Genomic DNA, 25,145 nt, shown 5'->3' with positions numbered 1-25,145 from the left:
ACTATTCGAGGAAAGAGAGTAAGGAAGAAAGGAAGGGATTTTTTTTCTAGTTGAAAAGAAATGAAAGAAGAGGATATAAGAGAAATAATAACTTTAGATCTTTGATCTTGTCATTTCTAAGACATGCAGGGTTAATTTACTCTTTTCAACATTTCTCTCTTCTTCTCTCGTCCACCCACTTTTGGAAAGAATTAAAAGAGATTCAAGTTGTTTTGTTATTTTCCTTATTTTTTGTTCCACCAACAAATTAGACAAAGGTTTATTTTCCTCCTCTCTTTCGTTTGGCCTCCCTTCCTCTCAAGTGGATACAACACAAGTCCCGCATGAAATATTTAGTCACAGTGGTATTATGCGTTCTGTACACATGTATTAGTTCACTTTTGATAAATATAATCTTGTCGCTCTCAACTTGGTGTCAAAGTGATTTCTCGCTTAAGGTTGAGTTTTTCTTTTCCTATAATAGTGAGGTTGTGTATTTCACATGATGATAACAACTCCTTTTCTTCTTCACAACAAGTTTCTATCTTCCCTACTCTATTCTAATAATCACTATTTACCCTCTCCTCTTTCCTCTATTTCACTTTGTCAGCACCACTGCAATTCTCCACTGTGCAAAACTGTAGATACTAAAGCATGAAAATCAAGAATACTGAAATTCTTAAACTGTAAAAACTTACAGTGGTTCATGTGACATCAAGCATATTGAGCGATTGATGCTAAGAAGATTGTTTTTCTTACATAGCCGCTCTATGAGCGATTATTGTTAACAAAATTGTTACGTTTTACTTAGCTTACTATTCTAAATGAATCAGAGACACTCTTATAACGGCACATAGCCTCTCTCTTAGTGGTACATATCCGTTATCTAGGAAACATCTAATCTCCTGGTGGCACACAACTATTATCTTGGACATATCCATGTCTTGCTATTTATCTAGATTAAATAATCTTCATTTACATCAATATGAACATCTCTAATCCCCCATAATGACTATTATGTCAAGAGTATGTTTTACATTCAATATTTACAATCATTTTTATACATAATAGAAATGGGTCGACTGGTGAATAACATCAAAAGATGTAAATATCTTTAATCTTCTTTTTTAGCTAGAATCTATTCATTCTAATCAGTCGCTTTGCTAGTTATACTTCATAGACCGAATCATCCATGGCCATAGGATATATGCTAAAGTAGCCGTCACTAATTAAAATTTCAAGTAAACAGCTAAATAGTCACTTAAGGTAAAACTGAGATTCACTTATAATCTCAAGGGTCTCACATAGTAGAGAAGCAGAGATTTATTCTTCTACTACCCTTATTGTCGCAATAACACATGTGGTATGAATCAGATGTTACGATGTTGTTCTCTTTATTAAAAAAAGAGTGCATGTTCTTAAATTTAACATCGTACAAATTTTGATTTAGACATAATGTCTAATCCTGGATTCAACTCATGAATTCAAATCTGGCTTTCAACAGATTCAATAAATGGTGGGTACATTTATTTCAAACATTATTAACACATAAATGATCTAATTTTGACACAATTATTAAAGAGACCTTAACTTATGAGTATGTCTCTGTTTATAGCCACATAAGCTGTCCCATAAGTAACGACGGTCTTATCTCTATTTATACTTAACAAACAGAGACGATTGTTCATGTGAGTGGACCAATCTCAACCTGCCATATGCTCATCGAGACTTCGATCCAAATGTAACAAAGACAACATATACTGAATAAATTATGACAAATCACACCATCAAATCACAATATCTGATTGTTATTACAATATTATTACATTCTATAAAGTCCAAAAGATTTTACATGCTCTTTAAATGTCTCTCTATTCATTGGCTTAGTAAAAGGATCTGCAAGCATAGCGCGTGTAGGGATATACTCAAGAATTACCTTTCTTTTAGTCACAATATCCCTCACAAAGTTATATTTTATAGCTATATGCTTGCCCTTGCTATGATATTTGAGATCCTTCGAGAAAGCTATTGCTGCTTGACTGTCTCAGTAGACAGTCCTCAGCAATCTTCAGATGCTTCAGGAACTTTCTTAACCTTTCTTGTCCAACCGCTGAACATGCCACATATTCAGCTTTCATAGTTAACAAAACTACATAAGCTTGTTTCTTGCTGTTCCATGAGATGACGCCACCGTTCAGCAAGAACGCATAGCCTGATGTAGTTTTTTATCATTCAGGTGCCAGCTCAATTTGCATCTGAATAGCCTTTTAGACTTATATCTGATTCGTGAAAACAAAGACAATAATCTGTTGTCACATTCAGATATTTGAATATCTTTTTTACCGTCTTTCAGTGTCTTGGTCCTGGGTTTGATCAGAAGCGACTGACTAAGCCAACAACATAGCTGATATTGGGATGTGTACACAACATAGTGTACAACAAACTGTTAATAGCACTGACATATGATTTTTTTATTCATCTCAGCTATTTTCTCAGGAGTTTTGGGACACATACTCTTGCTCAAAACAGTATGTTTCATAATAGGTATATGTTCTACGTTGTAATTAAACATGCTGAAATTATGTAATATCTTATTTATATAACTCTAATAGATCCAAACCTGGTCTTCTGTCCATCGTTCATATGGGGTAGATGGAACTGACTATGAAGATACTTTGTTAAGTATATAAACTGCAGCTAATAATGCATCTCTCCAATAGGATATCTACAAATTGTCCTGCACCATTATAGACCTAATTATTTCAAGAAGAGTCCTATTTCTTCTTTCAGCTACCTCATTTTGCTGTGGAGTCACTAATACTCCCTCTATCATTACATATTATCTTGAACATATTAGACAAATATTTCCCCATGGTTTGTGTGTAAAGTCTTAATTTTACGTTCCGTTTGATTCTCAATTTCGTTTATATAATGAATGGAGCAATCTAATGTTTCAGATTTATGAGAAATCAGATACACATGGCCGAAACGAGAGAAACCATCAATAAATGTAATGAAAATTTACGTGAAATGAGATTTTCAAATCTAGTTTTTTGCATATCATTTCTTAAAATAATTTCAAATTCATTGTCGTTACCTTCGGAGCGTGCTAACCACTTCCCTTTATCTTTATCATTTCCTTTTTCTTTCCCCTTGCCACGATCGTCGCCTCCGCCACTAGATGCACCACCCTTTCTCAATCTTTTCAAAATTCCTGACATGATGTATTGAGTCTAGAAGGGAAGGTGGGATTTGATGAAGAAGAGAAGGAGATGAAAGGAATCGTAGAAGAGGGAGCTTTTGTCTTGGAGAATAAGGTGGAAAGATTACGATCTAGATCTAGAAAAATTCTTGAGAGGGTGGGGGGTGGGGGTAAAGTTTGTGAAGTGGAGTAGGTGAGGAGCTTGAGAGTTGGAAGAGATGGAGATGAAAGAGGGGAGTTGGGGGTCTCTTGATGAGAGGTAGGAGAAAATTTGAGTGTGAGGTGGAGGAGAAAGGAGTTTGGAGAAGAATATGAGAGGGGGAGGTGGATCATACGGTCGTGCCCTAGGGTGGCACGACCGTGTTTGGGGCTAAATAACCCCGTGGCGCTGAACCGACATGGTCGTGTCGAGGCACATGGTCGTGCCGTGTGTTTTTCTATGAATCCTGGCACGGCGGTGCCATGCGTCTTTCTGAGACATTTTTTTTTTCGGTGTGGAACGACCATGTTGAATGATACAGCCAAGTCGTGCCTCTTTTTGTTTCCAAGCACGACCGTGTCAAATGATACAATTGTGCCATGCCTTCTTCTGAGTTTGGAGGCACAATCGTGTTTGATGGGCACGACTAGCCCATGTTTGATGGGCACGGCTAGCCCGTGTTTGATGGGCACGACTAGCCCATGCCTTCTTGCAGATGCTTGACACGGCCAGGTGAAGGTGACACGACCGAGCCTGTAAATTTACTCTGTTTGCCCCCGGTACCATTTTTCTTAGGCCTTCCTTTTCTCGGATGCCTCCACGCCCACGGAAAAATTTGTGGCCAGCTCATGGAAGCTAACTATCCTGAAAATACAAAAAAAAAAAAAATAAACACACTCAAACTTTAGAATAGGAAATGCAAACAAGAAATTAATTGACAGAACCCTTGGGTTGCATTTTAAGAAGCGCTCGTTTAAGGTCATGAGCTCGACTGCTCAGCTAGGAGCCTTTGTTTTGAAGGGGAGATGCTCCCTTCATCATGGCAAAGTTTGCTTGTCCCCTCCTTCATCCAGGCATGCGCCGAAATGATGTATTTTTTGTTTTGGGTGCGGGGTTGTTTTTCTTTTTTCGCCGGATTTGGTGCTTCATTTAGCAGTTTCTCTTGTGAGTGGTGGTAATCTTCTTCTTCTTGGTGGACTTGATCCACCCTGTGGCAACGACTTTCAGAAACTAGGACTTGATAAGAAGGCTTAGACAAATCGAATTCTAGCATTTCCTCGCCTATTTTCAATGACAATCTATGATTCTTAACATCAATCAGTGCTCCTGCATTAGCGAGGAAAGACCTTGCAAGGATTACTGGAATTTTAGGATCTTCTTCCCTGCCGAGAATGACAAAATCCATAGGAATGATGCACCCCTCCTACTTCCATCGGCACATCTTCTATGACACCCATTGGGTATCGACAAGTATGATCAGCAAGTTGTAATGCCATGGTGGTTAATTTGAGATTATTAAAACCCAATTTCTTGCACATAGGGTAAGAAAGGAGACTTACACTAGCTCCAAGGTCACAGAAAGCCTTACCGATAATTGTGGTGCCAATCTTACACAGTATAGAAAACTTCTCGAGTCTTGAAGTTTTGGAGGCAGTGTGTCCAAGAATAGAGTGCTACACTCTTTTGTCAAAGGCAATAGTCTCAAATCCTTCTTTCTTTTGCTAGATATGATCTCCTTCATGAACTTTGCAAATTTTGACATTTATTACAAGACATCCAAGAGAGGGATGCCAATGCATATTTTCTTGATCTTCTCCAAAAACTTGTTAAATTCAACATTTTTCATTGCTTTGGAGATTCAATGAGGGAAAGGCATGGGTGGTACAATTCTTTTCGATGGATGCCCTTCAATCGGTGTGGTAATCTCTTCTTCCTCTTAAACAACCCCATCAGAAGAGGTAGAAAGAGAGAACTTTCCATTATACTCTATCCCTTTGTCTTTAGCGGTCACTTGGGGCTCTCACAAGGTCCATCCGCTCATCAGTTCAATGCTGTTGCAATGTTCCACTGGATTTTGTTCTGGACTTCTTGGAAAATTTCCTGGTGTCCTTGAAGAAGAACTCGCCACTTGTGCTATTTGAGTATCAAACATCTTCAAGTACTTTTCGATGTTGTTCATCCTTGTGTTCAGTTGCTTGGTATCATTCTTCATTTCTCCTTGGTTGGCAAGTATCTCCTCAAGGAGTTTCTCTATTCTTGATAATTGATTGCTTTGTTAATATACCGCTGGTTGCCCTTGTTCTTGGTTGTTTCTATACGAGAAGTTTAGGTGGTTCCTTCATCCAGGGTTATAATTGTTGGAATACGTATTGTTTTGTCTTTAATTGAAGTTACCTACTGCATCAACTTGTTTGATTTGAGTCAATTGTACAGTAATGACTCCAATTAGGCAACTTTCCTTGTTATGTTCAGTGCTTCCTCATCCTTCACAAGTAGTAGATACAGTGTTCACCGGATTAACTTTCATTGTATCAAACTTCTTTGTTAGGGCATTAAGTTTTGCAGAAATTAGATTCATTGCATCAACATCATACTTTCCAGCTACTTGAATTGGTTCCTACTTCTCTCTAAAGCTCATTGATGGTGGTTTAGTACTACACTCTCAATAATATCTTCGGCTTCGCCCAATCCCTTGTTCATTAATGGTCCACCTGCTGCGGAGTCTAAAGAGACCTTAGGTTGGTAGTTGATGTCGTTATAAAAAGTATGTATCACAAGCCACTTCTCTAAACCGTGATGGGGACATAGTTTGATCATCCCTTTAAACTTATCCCATGCTTCATACAAAGATTCACTCTTATTTTGTCGGAAGCTAGCAATCAAATTCCTTATATGTGCTGTTTTGTTTGGAGGGAAGAACTTCTCAAGAATATCTGCTCTCATTGTTCCCATGAGGTGATGTTATTTGCTGGTAGGGAATTCAACCATGCCTTTTCTTTGTCTCTGAGAGAAAGTCCAAATAATAGTAGTCTAATTGCCTTGAGAGGGATCCCATTCATTTTCATGGTGCTGTATATCTCATAGAAAATTTCCAAGTGCTGATTCGGATCTTCCCCAAACTGGTTTGGTTGTACTATGGAGATGAATGCAGGTTTAATTTTAAAATTATTGGCCTCAACTGTCCTGGTAATGCTAGATCTGATGCCTCTAGCATACGGTGTTGTATAATCTTTCAAAGGTTTATCTGCCATGGTTCTCTAAACTTGTTCTTCTTGTGCTTGTTTCTACAAGTTTCTTCTCCTTCTAAAAGTTCTATCAATCTTTGGATCGATGTGTAACAAATTTTTTATAGTTATCAATCTTCGCATAAAAGTATGCAAGTGAAATCAGTTTGCATTATGAAAAAAAAAAAAATGCAGAAAATAAAATGCAGAAATAAAGGAAAGGAAGTGCAGAAAAATAGTCACAAAAAGAAAAGGAAAAGGCGTCTAGAGCAACTCTAATACTAATCTCCTAATATTACTCAAAACCAACCTCGACAACGATGCCAAAAACCTGTTGATCCTCCACGTGTACGGAATAGTCACTAAGTAATAAAAGATATCAATCCTTAGGGTCTGGTGAGTAACCACTAGGGATGTTGCAAAGTGAATTGTTTAAACTATCGAATTTTTGAAGGGTTGTTAACGTAAAGGAGATGAGAGCTAAAGAGAGAGAGCTAGAGGAAAAGTTGTTGAGGAAGACTAGCTTAGGAAGGTAGACCTCGGATTTCAGTTTCATTGTGATGCTTCTTGGTGTAATATGGATCGCCAATCCCTCAATCCTTTATGTTTATGTCTTGTAGGGAGCCTAAGTGAATATCGATGTTACCACGGTCTCACTGGAGTGCTCTCCCTATTGACATCCTATGCTACTAAGTGGAGAGGGTAACATAGAAGGTTCGGTCTAATAATCATCCTCTGTCACCAAGGGACTCTCGGTCGTACGTTCTAAATTATCCTAATCACCTCCTAGCATAGAATTGGGGAAACCCCATTAAGCACTAATTTGACTTTCCCTTGTATGGATTTGGCCTCCATTTCAAAGGAATGCTCGAGATGCCCGGTTTAGTGGTTACCCTCTATCACTAAGGGAGCCCCGATCATACAATCTCGAGTATTCCCACTACATGGCGACTAATCCATACATCTATTTAACCAAACAACACATGTATGCATCAAGAATTCACATATGCATTCAATCAAACAAGAACTAAACATAAACATGTCATAGAAATGAGAGATGACAATATCCATAGAGTTTATATCCAATTCGCATCACAACTAATTCCTTGTCCTAGAAGTAGGAGAATTTACTCCATATACAAAGGATTAAGAATAGAAGACATGACAGAAAGCATTCTACAACTCGAATCGATAAGAAAGGAGAAGAGATGCTTTAGCCTAAGAGAGAACGGAGTCTTCAAGATCTAATCCTTCGCAACGGAGATGAGCGGATGAAGAAGGCGGCTTCGGATTGTCCTAAAAATCCTTTGAATGCGATGATGGCTGCCCAAGATGTCCTCTTCCAAGGAAGAAAACTTCCTCCCTAAAAAAAAGGGGAGGAGTTCCCCTTATATAGTGTCGGGGTCGTGTGCTTTGGTCCTATGAAGCGCATGATTGTGTCGAATGACACAGACATGTCGTGCACACGATGTAAGTCGAGGCACGTCCGTGCCTGGTAGGCACAGCCATGCCGTGTGTACGAGTTGAGGTGGCATGGCTATGCCATTTGACACGACCCTTCTTAATGGTTCGTTGAGAGGGGAGGCACGATTGTGCCATTTGGCATGACCGTGCCGTGTGGATCTCCGGGATGAGTGGCACGACCGTGCTTCAAAGCACGACCTGCCTATGATGGGTATTGGAAGAGCTTTGTCACGTGTTCTTTTTCCAATTTTTCTCCTTGTTAATAAAAACATAAAGAGGAGCAGATCTTCGAATAAAACAGATAGTGGGCTGATAAAATGTTGAAAAGGAGTGCGATAGCATAAACCAAATACAAGAAATGCAAGTAAAATGTGTGTCAATAAATGTCTAAATACATATATGATCCACGCGCATCAGTAGGTCACAATCACTTATTGCAATTTTAAATTCTCAATTTATATATGAATATATATCTATGTTAGAATTTAGTGTTACAAATTATTAGCATATGATGAATTTTCAATTCTGACAATTTAATTAGTATGTATAATGGTCATCAACGATATAATATCAATATGGATAACCGCCACAAATTATATGAGTATCAGCATGTATGAGTGTCATCAATGATATAAATATGATAAATCAACTAAGAAGTGAATCACTGGTCTCCTCAGAGCGTAATAACGTCATCTGATATATGGGCTAACAACCTCTCAATACATAATAAATATTGACCGTGGGTGACTCACGCTACCACAACTTATTTTGCCGATTAGGTACTCTAGTATAAGGCTAGACTCAAAATTTTCACTTTTTAGTATTCCATTTTATCAATTTAATATCATTATTATGTTTATTTTTTTATCACAATTGTTTAATTTTAAATTCACATCTTATCAGATAGCCTGAAGCCCTGAACGATCAACCAAGTTAACCTTTTAATATAAAGCATGTCAATTTATTTAGGTATCATCATAGGATCCATAGGTTAAAAGCTATAAATATGAAGCTACAAGTATCAATAATAAAAAGTATCAATGGAAAATTAAACAAATCTAATGACAGATACCAACGACTCAGAACATCCATTTTAATTTTTAAAACAACCCTTCCCATTTAATTCTCGTATGAAACCCATATGTGAACATAAAATGATATTCAATTATTTACCCTCAATTTGATTATTTATAACTCATTTCACTATTTTTAGATTTTCTTTCAATCTCATTTTTGAAAATATTTATGTAAGCATATATAATCCATTTTATTTATTTATTCATGCATAAGATCAAATATATGGAAGTCAAAGGATCTATGTACTCACTTCTATATACAATAAAAGTTTAGTGTCAATGGGTCATTGTGCTGCATTCGAATTCATATATGCAAGTACAATATGAAAATAACTCAAATAGTCAAAATAATATCTAATAAGAATAATAACATAAAATCTGAACCTTATCTAAGATTCAAAGTAATATATGAAATTTAAGTTTAGCAATGTTAGACGTAATGAGATAAATGTTAAGATAGGAGATGACGAATTACCCAGAATCGAGAGGTTTAAATATTTAGAATTATTTTTTGTAAAATAATGGAGGGATTGAAAGAGATATTTTATATACAATACAAGCAGGATGGTTGAAATAGAGAAGAACGCCGAGTGTTTTATGTGACCGTAAAGTACCTCTAAAATATAAAGGTAAGTTCTACAAAACCGTAGTTAGACCTGCTATATTATATGGCGTTGAATGTTGAGCTATGACTCGAGCACATGAGTAGATGATGAGAGTTGCAGAGATGAGGATGTTAAGGTGGATGTGTGGACATACGAGGATGGATAGAATAGGAAATGAGAGCATTAGAGAGAGTCGGAGTTCCATTTATTGAGGGAAAACTCTGAGAAACACGTTGTTTAAGATGATATGGGCATGCACTTAGATGACCAATAAATGCTCCAGTTAGGCGATGTGAAATAATGACAAATATACATATCAAACGAGGAAGAGACAAACAAAACAAACTTAGTTGGCAACAATAAAATAAGATAAAATTTATTCAAGTATAGACGATGATATAGTAGGAGATAGAGCTTAATGACATAAAAGGATTCATATAGCCGACCCCACTAGTGGGATAAAGCTTGGTTATTGTTGTTGTAGTAGAATCTAAGACTCGAAGTCAGATGAATCATTTTTTATCTTGCTACCTCATAATATTCTCCATTTCTAAATGAGACCTCCACTACTATTTAATTACAACTTTATTTATCCAACATAAATAGAAATTGATTAAAATAAAATATACCTTGAAATTTTCCTTTGATGGATGAAGCCACGGAGGCATTTCGTTGATACGCTCCAACCATTTGAGTACTTGCTGCAATGAACAGCAGCAATAATACTTGCTGTAGTTGGAAGAGGGCAGTGGAGAAAGGGCTGATGGTCGGTTGCCAGGAAACCAGAAGAGGAGGCTTAGAGCCGACTGTTGTGGGCTGGGAGAAAAGGAAAATAAAACAATTGTTTTGCTGGCTGGAAGAAGAGAAGAAAACTACTGCTCTTGCTAAAAAAAATGACAAGTAAAACCTGCTGCTGCAGGTTGGAAAAAATTTGAAAGAAGCTTGCTGATGGCCGGCCAGAAGATGGCTGAAAAGAAACAACAATTGACGGAGGACAGGCCGCTGCTGTTGCAGAGGAAGGAGAGGGGAAAGGTTTGCTGCTGTTATGAAGAGAAGAAAGGGAGAAATATAGAGGAGAGGAGAGTCAGCGCGTGGAAGAGGGCCGGCACGTGAGGCGGTGGGAGAGAAGCACGTATGCACGCGTGGGAGAGAAAAAATAAGAGAGGAAAGAAAAGTTTCCTCAAAAATTTCCTATTTCATTTAAAATCCATCAATCAATTTAACCCTTTTAAAACTTGATTTGATCATAACTTAATCAAATCAAGTCCAAATGAATCTCAATTTGAATTTATTTTTCTTTATAAAAAATCAGTACTTAACAAGAGAGGACATTGAATTTCTAATCTTACTGTTCTTGACAACACTTCTCTCTTCACTCATTGCAATATTAAAAATTGGTTCGCCGTTGTCTCTATTTTATACCCTCCTTTTCTTCTATCAAGTTTTTTTACAACTTAATCTCCTCTCTTACATCTTCACATATTAACTGCTTATCAAAATAATAGTTAACTGGAATCTTAATTTCTCTCTTCCTTTCCAACCCTTAATAATTTGTCATTTTGTCTTCGCTAAACTTTTCTTTCGTTTCTTTTTTAGTTTTTGTGGTATCCTTACTTTGGTAGAGAGTTAAATGAAGAAGATTATATTAATTCTTTGATGACTAGATTAACTCTCGTTTGAATCTAACGCTATAATTTTGTAACATAATCTAAAATTTGTAGAGTCTAAACATGATTTTAACCTGAAGGCACACCCCTAATTATTCTTAAAGTGCTATTAACATTACAATGTTAGAGATCTTTAAAAATGCATTCAAATCTTGATGTCATAAAAGGCTACTATGAGATCAATAATTAATTAGTCTGAATTAGATCTAGATGGCTTTTGACCAATGTGTGAGGTTCAAATCTGTACAACAATAGTTTTGATAGTTAGGAGGGGATTAACCTTGTCTCTGATTCCAAATGAGGAAATAGTCTTACATCCAATGTGTTGTGGTGGCACCCCGTGGTGACCAAAAAAATCTGACTGATACCAGTATCACAGGTCTTTTGGTTCGATTAGTAAATAATAATATGACAATAATCCATACCATGACAGCATAAGGTGCAGATCGTTATGCAACTTCAAAATGTGGGTCAAAATGCTTGTTTGACACCTTAAAGTTACAAAAAGTTTGAAGTGCATGTTAACATAAGATATGTGGTAAAGTATTACGCTTTGGTTTTTCACATTCTTTATGATTTACTGGACTGGTTAGTCTCATGTGACTTGTTGACACAAAATAAGGCTTGGAGCTGAGCGGCACATGTTGAATGGCCTTTTTCACCCCTCAAACAACAAGACTTGATTGACTTGTAGAAACTAAAATATATATTCATTTATTCTAAATTTTAATTAAATTTGAATGAAACGAGCTACATTTTAGAGAATCAAATGACTCGCACTCATAATTTTACTCTGAGGTATCAAATGACTTTGAAGTTTGAATTGCAGTAATTATCAACTGTCTTACTGTTGTGGTGGTTATCTTTTTAATAAACAGATCCAAGCAATTGTGATTGTTTCTACCATGATTAATGAAATTAAGTTTATCTATTCATTCTGTACTGTGAATGTTCTACCAGCAGCATGACCAAAATATTACTGGAAGAAGAAGGCTCAAAACAAATTTTGTTGAAGTTCGTACATTTTGGCATTTATTTAGAAGTTTTGAACGTATGTGGACATTCTTCATACTGGCTTTCCAGGTAAATTTTGTTTTATTAGTGGAATTATCCTTGTTGGAAAGACACTTTCGTGGTTAATGGATTCTCTAATGCTGTTTCATCCCCTCAGGCCATGCTCATCATTGCATGGAGTCCCTCAGGATCACTCACTGCATTCTTCGACCCAGATGTCTTTAGAAGGGTATTGAGTATTTTCATAACTGCAGCATTCCTAAATTTTTTCCAAGGTACTAATAGTCTTATGCGATGATATTGTCTTCTGAACTTATAAAATTTTGTTGAACCAGCAGTCATGGTACTTCATTGAAATATCTTTCCTTGGTTGTGTTTTGAACCTTCCAGCTACTCTGGATATCATTCTTAGCTGGAAGGCATGGGGAAGCAAGCAATACACGCAAATACTTAGATATCTATTGAAATTTGCAGTAGCAACTGCATGGATAATAATTCTCTCAGCAAGCTACTCTGGCTCAATTGAAAATCCTACAGGTCTTATCAAACTCTTCAGCAATTGGGCTGGGAATTGGAGAAATCAGTCACTTTATACTTATGCCATCATCATCTACATGTTACCAAATATTTTTTCTGCTTTGTTGTTCTTGCTTCCACCATTGCGGAGAAGTGTTGAACTCTCTAATTCGCGTGTTTTTATTTTGCTCATGTGGTGGGCGCAGGCAAGTGTTTCCTATTGCTCAGAAGCATTTTGTTGCCAATGTTGGATACATTCTTATAGTACTCTTTATCTCAGCCCAAGTTATATGTAGGAAGAGGCATGCACGAGGACATGCTTTCACTTCTCAAGTAAGCTATTTGCATCTAGTTTGTTCAGAAATGATTTTTTCTTGACATATTGTGGCTGCTGTGTCAATTTGACAGATATACTCTTTTCTGGATTCTATTGCTGATCAGCAAACTTGCATTTAGTTACTATGTTGAGGTAAAAATTCTGTCCATACCTCATGTGTAATAACTTTAAATTTTTTGATGAAGAAAGGATAGATTGTTTTTATTTAAAATTGTCAAAGGCATTAGAGTTAATAGGGTTATCAATGCGATGCAAGATGCATTTTTGGCAGGGATCACTCCAAGGTCCATTTTTGTGGATTTTTGGGAAAATTCTTTCGGTTAGAAATTAAAATTCATGTTTTTTTTTCATTTTTGCTAAAATTGTATTTTGGAAATAAATTAATCTAGGAAAATCGAAATTTGATTTCAAATTGTTTTCCTTATTCCTTAGGCATAATATTATATTTTTATTTCCTGAGATTCGTACTTCTCATTTTTTGAAATATTTCCCAGATTTGATTATTGTAGCTCGTTTGATAAATACGAGCAGTTTTTGGTTAGGAAGAAATTGATAATTAAATAAAATTATTTTGAGTGTGTTATTTTTGAGATTTCCTCACTATTTGTGAATTAGTAGTGTAATCCTTTCTTTTTTTGTAAGATTTTCCTGGTTATTCTATGTGAATCAACAAGTTAATCCTGTGTTACCGTACGCTTCTGCTACATCATCTATTATTTATTAGGTGCACTAGTTTCAGTTCTATATTGGTACTTCTAGTTTATTTTACCATGATTCCTAATTTATTTGGCACCATAATCTTCATAAGGACAAGGAACTTTGTCATTGCTATGCTTGACACCTTAGATACCAAAAAGTGTCTAAGCTTGTTGTCTAAACTTAATGCTGATGATTTTAGAGACATCTTCCTAATTACTTTAAATGTTAGAGTTATGCAGTTGGATAAGCTTCTCCCCATCATGCCCTTTCACACTATCTAACCCTTATAATAGATAGAAACTTAAATCTTAGGGTGCTCTTCCATTTCACTTATATCAGACATGCACATGCGGATACTTTGAACTTTTACCACGCTTCTTCCATCTTCTGATCCACATGGATTGATCCACTCTAACAGTTCATTCGCAATCTGCTGAACCATGTGACGACTGAGATCATCTTTGAGGTTGTGAAGGTCATGCAGTAGGATTTTGAGTTTCTATTGTGAGAAAGTTGTGTATGTTAGGGTTGTATCCTACACTCTTGATAAGGACCCACCAAATGTGCTTCCCCAGAGTTTGCACACACTTCCTCTTGTTCCAAGTTGTAGTGAGTGTCTTATCTTAGTTACCTTTTTGACCCATAAAGGTACATCTACTGCTGTTGCATCGCGCATCGGCTGAGAGCACATGTAACTGACTGCGGTAATAACTCATACCACACAGGGTATGGGTGACACAAGGTAATTTACCTTGTGCCGATGAGTCTTTTGTGCTGGTGTAAATATTAGAATGGAAGTTTTTGGTTGTGCCAGGCAACATGGACGGGTATTTGATACCTTGGGATAGACGATGTACAAACTTCTCTCATAATGGAGGCCATTACATCATCCTAACCATTTGAACGATTGGATGGCCTCACTTTCAAGATTCTTAGAGGCTATCCCATATTGAAATCATATGATGTGTGATAGAATTCCTCAGGACCCCGCATAGCGAGAGCTTCGTGCACCGGCCTGCCCTTTATGATGTGTGATAGAAGTGAAAAACTTTTTCTTTCTCTACGTCCCCAACTAGGGAACTCCGCCCTCATTCATTTGAGAAAGGTGTTGTCTCAATGTTAATGAAGGGTGCTTTGTTGAAATGCTAAGGTTATCTAGCCTTTTTCTATGATTTTTTATGACTTACACGTGAGTTCTTGATCTTGAGTCAATCTTATTGATTGTTTTACACTTTTTGTTAGAGTGATGAATGCTAGTAAATATGAGCTTTCTCAAATTTGGCCTTAAATTATTGTCTTGTTAGTCAATTTTTTTTTGTTAATTTTCTCAAAATCTTTCTTATATTTGCAGAGAAATTTTGTCTTGTTCAAATATGGTTTTATAACCCAAAGAATTATTACTGAATACTTCAACAATTTCTTTTACTTTTTTGATTCAAATCAACAATATCTATCACTTCTTGGATTCAAAATCAACTCGTACTTGTTGCAACAATATGATGTAATCAAGAAAAATTTAGAGAGATTAGACAACTCATGTGTGCTAATCGCAAGTGCACGGTCGTCGTCAAGTAGTAAAAATATCGTCCTATGAGATGTGTTGTTGACTACCAGTTTACTTGCAAAGGAGGCTATCTAGATGAATCGAATTGGGAGAATTGTTGTGAAATCAAAGCGAACTAGGAAAACTAAGAGAACTTAATGAAAAGAGAAAACCGATTCTTGAGACAATTCTAGGATTTCAGTTTCACCACGATGACCATTGACAATTTAATTATGATTCCCTCTCTTACCTCAATGATAGATTATGTTTGAAGGTGGTTTATCTACCCTAACGCGACTCCTATTCTCGTAGTACCTGAATTAGAATAGACCTTTTATGTTTTGTGACAACCAATGTTATCCCGGAGAGAGTTTGAACTACTTTTGTAATCAAACACTCAAGTCTAGTTTTATAGATCTGGGATTAGAGTTTACCTCTTAATTCATCCCCTAACCTCTAATATATGCAAACATATACTAATACATCCACAGTTAAGCATACTAAAATAAAATCAAGAATTGAACATATCATTAATAAAAGAGAGAAATCACAAACATCAATTGTCAACTTAACATCGTATTACTCCCTAATCCAAGAATAAAGAAGACTACTCCATAACATTAGAAATACAAGTCATTGACATCATGGCTCCTTTGATGTCTTCGATACGGCCTCCTCGATCCCCTGCGGGATCGGGAGATCTCCTAATCACCGATGCCTTGTAGCCGTCACCCTTTGTTTCCTGTTATAGTTTTAGATGTCTGACATAATTTCATAAAAAGTAACTCACATAATTTCCTAAAAAGTAGGTGTGGCTAGCAGAATTTCCTAAAAATAAGGGCAACAATATCTTGACTTTCCACAGTCGTGGAACGTTCCTCGGGCTGGCCGTAGATCATTCTGCCTTGATTTTGCTCGTTGCTCAATATGGACCACGACCATAGTAGCTACCACTAGGGAAAATAATTTCCTCCGAACCCTATGGAGGATTCGATATCCGACCCAAATAGAGGAGGATGTGGAGGGATTTTTTTTTGACCTGATTAAATAATCGGGTATGGAGATTTTTAGGTCCAAGTATGGAGGTGTAAGAATTATATATTAATTGCACAAAACAATTAAACACTTACAGCGATCTCCTGCAGATCTGCAATCGACGACGGAAGGACTTGCTGTCGAAAGAACAATCATAGAATCGGAAAGCTTTCCGTAATTTCACAAACCAAATCCCGCAACCTTGGATGTCTTCCTCTCGTTCTTCCACACCTCTTTCTCTTTTTTTCTTTCTCGTGAATAATCCTTAGACGCACCCCTTATAAAGGGAAAATAGCCCAAGGGTATAATGGACAATTTGCCCCTAAGAAGTGGGCAACGTGGGTTTCCTCCACGTTCCCATTTCCTACATCTCCCACTCGTCCAGGTAAGTCACTAAGACTAATTCATCCAGGTTAGTCACTAGGACCAGTTAGTCACAAAGACTAAATAAGTCACATAGATTATTTGAGAGTTTAGTCACAAAGACCATATTAGAACATCCAATTCATACTTAGAGAAAATGGTTCATGTGACAGCAAACACACTGAACGATAGATGCTAAGAAGATTGTTACACCTTACATAGCTGCTCTTTGAGCAATCAATGCTAACAAAGTTGTTACACTTTATTTAACCGTTCTTCTAAATGAATCAGAGACATTCTCATAATGACACATAGCCTTTCTGTCCTAGTGGCACGTAGCTTTTATCTAGGATACATCAAATCTCCTAGTAGCACACAACCATTATCTTAGAGATATCCATATCTTGCTATTTACTCAAATTAAATAATCTTTATTTACATCAATATGAACATCTCTAATCCCTTGTTATGACTATCTTGCCAAAAGTATGTTCTATATTTAATATTCACAATTATTTCTATATATAACAGAAATAGGTCGACCAGTAAATAACATCAAAAGATGTAAATATATTTAATCTTCCTTTTTAGCTAAAATCTATTCATCCTAATCAATCGTTTTCCTAGTTATGCTCTATAGACCGAATCATCTATAGCCATAGGATACATGTTAAAGTAGCAGACACTGATTAAAATTTTAAGTAAATAGCTAGATAGTCACTAAGGGTAAAATTGAGATTAACTTATAATCTCAAGGGTCTCACATAGTAGAGAAATCGGGATCTATTCTCTTACTACTTTTATTGTCGCAATAGCACATGTGGTATGAATCACATGCTACGATGTTATTTTCTTTACTAAAAAGAGCATATGTTTTCCTCAAATTTAACATCGTATAGATTTTGATCTAGACATACCTAATGCCTAATCCTGAATTCAACATATGAATTTCAATCTGGCTTTCAACAGGTTCAGTTAATGATGAGTTTATTTATTTCGATCATTATTAACACATAAATGATCTCAACTTGACACAATTATCAGGGCGACATTAACTTATGGATCTGTCTCTGTTCACAGTTATAAGTTATCCCATAAGCAATAGTCTTATTTCTATTTATACTCAACAAACAGAGATGATTATTCATGTGAGTGGACCAATCTCAACCTGCCAATATGCTCATCGAGATCTTATATGAATGTAACGAAATCATATACACTAAATAAATTATGGCAAATTATACAATCAAATCATAATATCTGATTGTAATTATAATGTTGTTATATTCTACGAAGTTCCAAAGACTTTACATGTTTTTTAAATGACTCTTTAGTCATTGGCTTAGTAAAAAGATCTGCAAACATAGCACGTGTAGGGACATACTCAAGAATTACTTTTCTTTTAGCCACAATATCCCTCACAAAATTATATTTTATAGCTATATGCTTGCCTTTGCTGTGATATTTGGGATCCTTGGAAAAAGCTATTGCAGCTTGACTGTCACATTAGATAGTGATTGGACTCCCACTGTCCTCAGCAATCTTCAGATGTTTCAGGAACTTTCTCAACTAGACTGTTTTTTGCACAGCTGCTGAACATGCCACATATTTAGATTCCATAATTGACAAAGCTACACAAGTTTATTTCTTGTTCCTTGAGATGACACCACCTTCAATAAGAACGCATAGCCTGATGTGGATTTTCTATTATCTAGGCTCCCAGCCCAATCTGCATCTGAATAACCTTTCAGACTCATATCTGATCCTTGGAAATAGAGACAATAATCTGTTGTCTCCTTCGAATATCTGAATATCCTTTTTACTGTCTTCCAGTGTCTCAGTCCTGGATTTGACTGGAATCGGCTGACTAAGCCAATAGTATAGTTGATATCGGAATGTGTACACAACATAGTGTACATCAAACTACCAATAGCACTGGTATATGATTTTTTATTCATTTCAGCTATTTCCTCTGGAGTTCTAGGACATATACTCTTGCTCAAAATAGTACATTCATAATAGGTGTATGTTCTACATTGCAATTGGACATACTAAAATAATGTAACATCTTATTTATGTAAAACTCTTGTGACAAATCCAAAAGTCTTTTAGGACGATCTCTAATGATCTTCACGGCTAAGATATACTCAGGTTCTCCTATATCAGTTGTATCAAATTGTGATTACAGTCACGTCTTGACTTCATTCACATATCCAATGTCATTTCCAACTATCAACATATCATCAACATATAATGATAAAATGACATATTTTCCTTTTTCTCTTTTCAAGAAAACGCAATAATCCTCATTGATCATCTCGAAATCATAAGATAAAACGACTTTGTTAAATCTTATGTTCCATTGTCTTGACGATTGCTTTAGCCTATATATAGACTTTTTAAGGCTATATACTTTCTCTTCTTGGCCTTCAGCAATGAAACTTTCTGGTTGTACCACATAGATTTCCTTGTCAAACTCACTGTTAAGGAAAGCGGTTTTTTACATTCATTTGATGTAATTCCAAGTCATGATGTGCCACAAAGGTCAAAATAACTCTTATTGATACAAATTTCACTACAGGAGAAAATGTCTCTTCAAAGTCAATACCCACCATTTGGGTATATCCTTTTGCAACTAAACGAGCTTTGTATCTGTTAATCGATCCATCAGTTTTTTTTCTTTATTTTGAGAATCTACTTATTCCCAATAGTCTTTCGACCCGGAGGAAGATCAACTAAGTCCCAAATATGATTTTGATTCATAGACTCCATCTTTTCATCTATTGCAGCTTTCTACTTTTCTCTAACTCTACATCCCAATGCTTACTCAATGGATTGAGGTTCGTCATCATCAACTGAAAGTGTTATCAATGCCTCATCTTCAATATCAAAGCTCTTCTTAGGTTTGATTTTACGAACACTTCTTGGTAAGTTGGGCTGTTGAGAAGTCAACTCATGACTTGACATATCACTCTCACTCAGTTGACTAGACTTAGGCATCACTTTTGACACCTCTCTTGTTAATATTATCTCATCCTCCTCAAATAAAGGAACTGTTTTATCAACATCACCTCTAGATGGGAACTCTATTTCAAGAAAAGTTGTATCTCTCGAATCTATTTCGGAGATGGTTTCATATAGTTGCTCACCTATGAAAACATAACCTTGGGAGGTCTCATGATATCTAATAAATATACATTTCTTACCCCTAGGTCCCAATTTTCCATGAGAACTATCATGAACATAAGCAGCTGACCCCCGAGTCTTAGATTACTTAAATCTGATTTTTTGTCTGTCCAACGTTCATATGGGGTAGATAAAACTGACTTTGAAAGCACTTTGTTAAGTATATAGGCCGCAGTTAATAATGCATCTTTCCATTAGGAGATAGACAAATTAGCCTGCACTATACTTAACCATTTCAAGAAGAGTCTTATTTTTTCTTTCAGCTACCCCATTTTACTATGAAGTTCCATAGATTATCAGTTGTCTTATAATCTCTTTATCATTACATATTGTCTTAAACATATCATACAAATATTCCCCTTCACGGTCAGTGCGTAAAGTCTTAACTTTATACTTTACATTCCGTTTGATTCTCAACTTCGTTCATATAACGAATGAAGCAATCCAATGCTTTAGATTTATGAGAAATCAAATATACTTGACCGAAATGAGAGAAATCGTCAATAAATGTAATGAAATAGGAAGCTTCATGTCTATCCTTCATATTCATTGGACCACAAATATCCGAATGAATTAACTGCAATGGTGATTCAGCTCTAACATCCTTACCAAATGATTTCCTAGTTGTTTTTCCAGCAAAACAATACTCATATATAGACAAGTGAATTTTAGTACGACTGCCCAATAGACCCTCTTTAGCTAACCAATTCATACGTTCTTGTCCTATGTGTCCTAATCTAGCATGCCAAACCTCATTAGTTATACTCGCATCACTAGTTAAAGCAATGTACGAAAAACAACCTTTAATTGCACAATTGACATTTGGTTCTATATCAAGAACCATAAAATCATTCGTTAAAAAATCATGTCTGATTGACACTGAGTCAATCTTACGACTGTAAAAATTAATACAATACCCTAAATCAAGAAGACACGTAACAGAAACAAGATTCCGTTGAATTTCAGAGCATATAGGACATCATGTAGAAACAAAACACTACCACCATGGAGGTTGAGTTTGCAAGTGCCGACTCCTTTGACTTCAACTATCACATTGTTTCCCACATAGATCCACTTGTTGCTAGCTGGTACATGACGGTACTCAACAAATGTAACTCGTTCCCGAGCTACATGGTTGGTTGCTCCCGAATCTATAATCCATAAAAGATAAGAATCAGTTAACAACACTGAGCTAGCCACAAAATGCTCAGAAAAAGAAGACACACATGGATTTACCTTTTTCGGCTCATTGCACTCCCGAGCGAAGTGACCCTTCTTCCTGCAGCTAAAGCAAGTCAACTTGTTTTTAGGTTTCTTTCCTGTATTCTTTCCTATCTTCTTGATTGAGCTCTGTCCTACAGTAGCAGCTTCTTTCTTCTTTCCCTCCCTTTCTTGAACCATTTTTTTTCATGGATCCAGATGATCCAACAGAACCGACAGCCATATAGGCTAATCCAGAAATCCTTACAGATTCAACTCTCTTCGTCTCCAATTCTACATGGTGTGAGACGTCAGTGAAAGTCTTGATACTCTCACTATGAGTTAGGGTCTGCTTCATGGTCTCCCAAGAATCTGGAAGGGAACGAATAACTGCTTGAACCTGTTATTCATGGTCAACTCATGACCAGTAGTTTTAAGCTCCCAAATCATGTTCGACATCTGCCTGAGGTGTTGAACCATTGACACATTCAGACGCTTCTTGTAGCTGTCAAACTTGATCGTCAGCTGTCGAAGCTTGCTCAGACTTACTCCACTGTATTTCTCCTTAAAGGCTACCCAGACTGCATGAGCCGAAAGATATGACTCATACTCAAAAGCTAGGTCATCTATCATTGAACTAATCAATATGCCCTTTGCAGTGGAGTCCTTTTTCTTCCATGCCTTATAGGCATCAAGATTTCATCTGGCTGTATAGTGGGACCATCTATAGGTTCTACCATAACCTGATTTACATCCTCCAGAACTTCTTATTCTTCAAGTACATACTGTATTATGAGGTGTCAAATCTTATAGTTATCTCCATTAAGTTTTTCACTCTTGTTGAGTTTAGCTATAATGTTTTTGGTTTCCATAATCTATCATAAATAAACACATTATTTAGTATTCAGTGTAATTCATATGTATGTAATTTATGATCGATTCAATATTAACTTGAGTTAGTTTACAAAATCAAGTTTTAACTACGTTTTCACTCATCATTCGTATGACCAATCAAATCAATATTGATCAATTCTATTACACACATCCCAACTAATAAACTAATCATTATTTATTATACTTATAATGAACTAATCAAAGAGTATCATGCATCATGTAGTGTAAACAGCATAAACAAACATATGAATGAACATATCATTAATATAAATATGTTATACACATTGTTAACATATAACAAACTAACATGAATGAAATGGACTAATATTTTTCATACATAACGACAATAACAGTAATAGAATTCTAATAAACTAAATAGGCTACCACCACTCCCACTAGGATAGACACTAGTGCAGTGACCAATATTATCCCTTTCAGCCTGGACTCATTTGGGGTAATATCAGGTGGGACAACTTCAGAATTCTCCATCGGATTCATAATCGGATACTCTTCTGGATCTTCCTCGATCATTTCTAGGTCCTCTTCAAGCTTTTCAGGATCCTCACACAATTCTGAATATGTGACGCGTCCTTCATGACGCCCCCATATATAGTCTGATATGATCTTAGGATTCTCTGGCAATAAAAGCATCAAAGCCCAGATCCTATAACTGTCCAAGATTGGAAACTCTTCTCGCTCAAGTTTCCAAAATAGGTCATTAAGCCGTCTAACGTGTTCGTCGACTCCATAAGCAAAGTTATACTCTATCTCCTGAATTTCTTCCAGTTGGTTTCGCCGCACTTCGCGACGAGTCAATGTGGTAATCGTCCGTGTCATCTGAAAAATTGAAATTAAATAAGTCAGTACAAAACCGATTAACTAGTACAAAACCGGTTTAATTCAATTTATACAAGCATAGAATTAACATGATAAATCAAGAAAAACAAATCTTCTTGATTTTCAGGAGCCTAAGTCGACTGATCTATTTGACCGGACGATCGGGAATCCAGATCTTAAGTTTGGCCCATTGTCCTCAATTAGAACCGATCTAATTGGACAGGGATTTGCTGTACCTATGTTTTGTTATTGTTTAATCTAAATCTATTTCAACCAATTTCAGACTTATTGATCAAACTCAGATTCGTTTGATCAAAGCAATGCCCATTGATTAAGTCCGACTCATTAGAACAAATCTAATCCATTTGATCAAATTTGACCCATTAGAACAAATCTGGTCATTTGATCATATCTGGTCTAAGCCCAATTAAATCAACCCAAATCGATTCCAATTTGGATCAAACTGATTCGGCTAAATCAACTAATGATTTAAACCTGACCAAGACCTAATGGTCTAATTGGATCAATCTAGTTTGAATCCATTTGGCTTGAATCAGACTGTTCAATAGAAGAAGGAAAAAAATTTCCTTTCTTCACGTGAAGCTCACTGCTCACGTTTTTTTAAAATAAAACTTATCCATGCAATAGAAAGAAAAAAAACGTTAAAAAAAAATTCTTACGAAGCACTGTGCTTCGTCATCATTGTATCCTTTTTTTTTTGCCGCTTTCTTCGCTGCACGCTACCCACGCCGCCTCAATCGTTGCCTCCACGCAACTGCGACAGACACGGTCGCTCAACGGAGGCCAATCTCCGGCCTACTGGGGGGTGGGGGGTTGCCGGTCTTATCCGATGCTGGAATCTAGTCGCTCTTGACCCGACGAGGTCGTTGTTGGTTGTTCTGCCCATCCCGGACACCAGCACATCGTCGGCTAGCCGAGACGCCATTGCCGGCCACGGAATGCCATCGTCGGCATATCCCCGCGGCCCAAGCCCGGCTCTGATGGAAATCATGACCTTGTTGCAATTTTGGTGCAGTGCGTGCCAAGCAGCAGTGCTAACACCGGCGGTGACTCGATCGCTGACCTGCGACCCTGTCGTTGGTCTCCTACTGCCGTGATGTAGTCGCCGACACTTCTTTGCAGCGACCTAACGTCGGCCACAGGGAGATTTCCGGCGGAACAGTCTCATTCGTGAAATTTGCAGCGTGTTCAGCGATGAGAAACCGCAAAGGATATAGTATAATTCCTAATGCTCTGATACCATTGTAGGAATTATATATTAATTGAACAAAACAATTAAACACTTACAATGATCTCCCACATATCTGTAATCCGGAAGAACGATCACAAAATCGAAAAGCTCTCCGCAATTTCACAAACCAAATTCTGCAGCCTTGGATGTCTTCCTCTCCTTCTTCCACACCTCTCTCTCTTTTCCTCTTTCTCGTGAATGATCCTTGGATGCACTCCTTATAAAGGGAAAATAACCTAGGGGTATAAGGAACAATTTGCCCCTAATAAGTGGGCAATGTGGGTTTCCCCCAGTTCCCATTTCCTCAGGAGGCGGGTTTGGTAGAATCCTACTCATACTCAACCCGAATACCAGATTAAAGTATTATATATATATATATATAAAAGAAACAAATGCAATTGTAGCTGGTAATAAGATATTTGTGTAGGGTATAGATATCTTATCCTTTGATAGGAATGGGGATGGGGATGAAAGTTGAATACCCGATGGGGATGAGGATCGGGATGGGGATGAGGATGGATATAATAAATGGGGATGGGGATGGGGATGGAAGATATGGAATCCGTCCCATCTGTTGGGTTTCGTAGCAAAATGAAGCATTAAAATTAATGCAGTGGAAAAGAAACCCACCAGAGATCTATGCGAATCCATGTTACATCATTGGTTTGGAAATAATGTTTGATACGTAAAACCCTTTTGCGTATCTAGAGTCTTGTCGATCTCAGCACAATCCTCCAACGGTATCCACACGAGCACAACTGTCACCCATCTCACGAGCACAATTGGAGAATCATAATATATTACCTATAGTGCTAGCTACTATGCATATATATAAGTTTAGATAAAACCCTAACTTCTAGGGTTTTCTTATCAGATAAGACATGTTCACAACCATAAGTCTTATCTAATAATTCTGCAAAAGGTGAAATCTGTCACCTGGCAGCAAGTCTTATCTAATAAGATTTTATAAGACGTTGTCAAGTCTTATCTAATAAGACTCAAATAAAACATGACAAAGTTTTATCTGATAAGACTTTATCTAATAATGTGGTCAAATCTTATTTACTAAGAT

General features: G+C 36.7%; 1 protein-coding gene and 1 non-coding gene across 3 annotated transcripts in view; both read left to right on the top strand.

Annotated features, from left to right (window-relative positions):
- LOC122015104 (callose synthase 7-like) overlaps positions 1-25,145 on the top strand; it is a 59,140-nt gene that overhangs the window by 24,573 nt on the left and 9,422 nt on the right. The window contains exons 13-17 of one of the 2 annotated variants that reach the window (XM_042571793.1): positions 12,161-12,280; positions 12,369-12,486; positions 12,602-12,933; positions 13,008-13,060; positions 13,136-13,196. In XM_042571793.1, the coding sequence (XP_042427727.1) occupies positions 12,161-12,280; positions 12,369-12,486; positions 12,602-12,933; positions 13,008-13,060; positions 13,136-13,196 (684 nt within the window). Of the gene's footprint in view, positions 1-12,157; positions 12,281-12,368; positions 12,487-12,601; positions 12,934-13,007; positions 13,061-13,135; positions 13,197-25,145 lie in introns of both variants that reach the window. The other variant, XM_042571792.1, reaches the window with a different exon arrangement.
- Positions 5,950-6,055, top strand: LOC122018212. Its single transcript, XR_006121643.1, has one exon. It is a non-coding gene; the product is annotated as a small nucleolar RNA R71 (small nucleolar RNA).

This window comes from Zingiber officinale, chromosome 8B (assembly GCF_018446385.1).
Source record: "Zingiber officinale cultivar Zhangliang chromosome 8B, Zo_v1.1, whole genome shotgun sequence".
NCBI lineage: Eukaryota > Viridiplantae > Streptophyta > Magnoliopsida > Zingiberales > Zingiberaceae > Zingiber > Zingiber officinale.
This window is presented reverse-complemented; position numbering and strand designations above follow the sequence as displayed.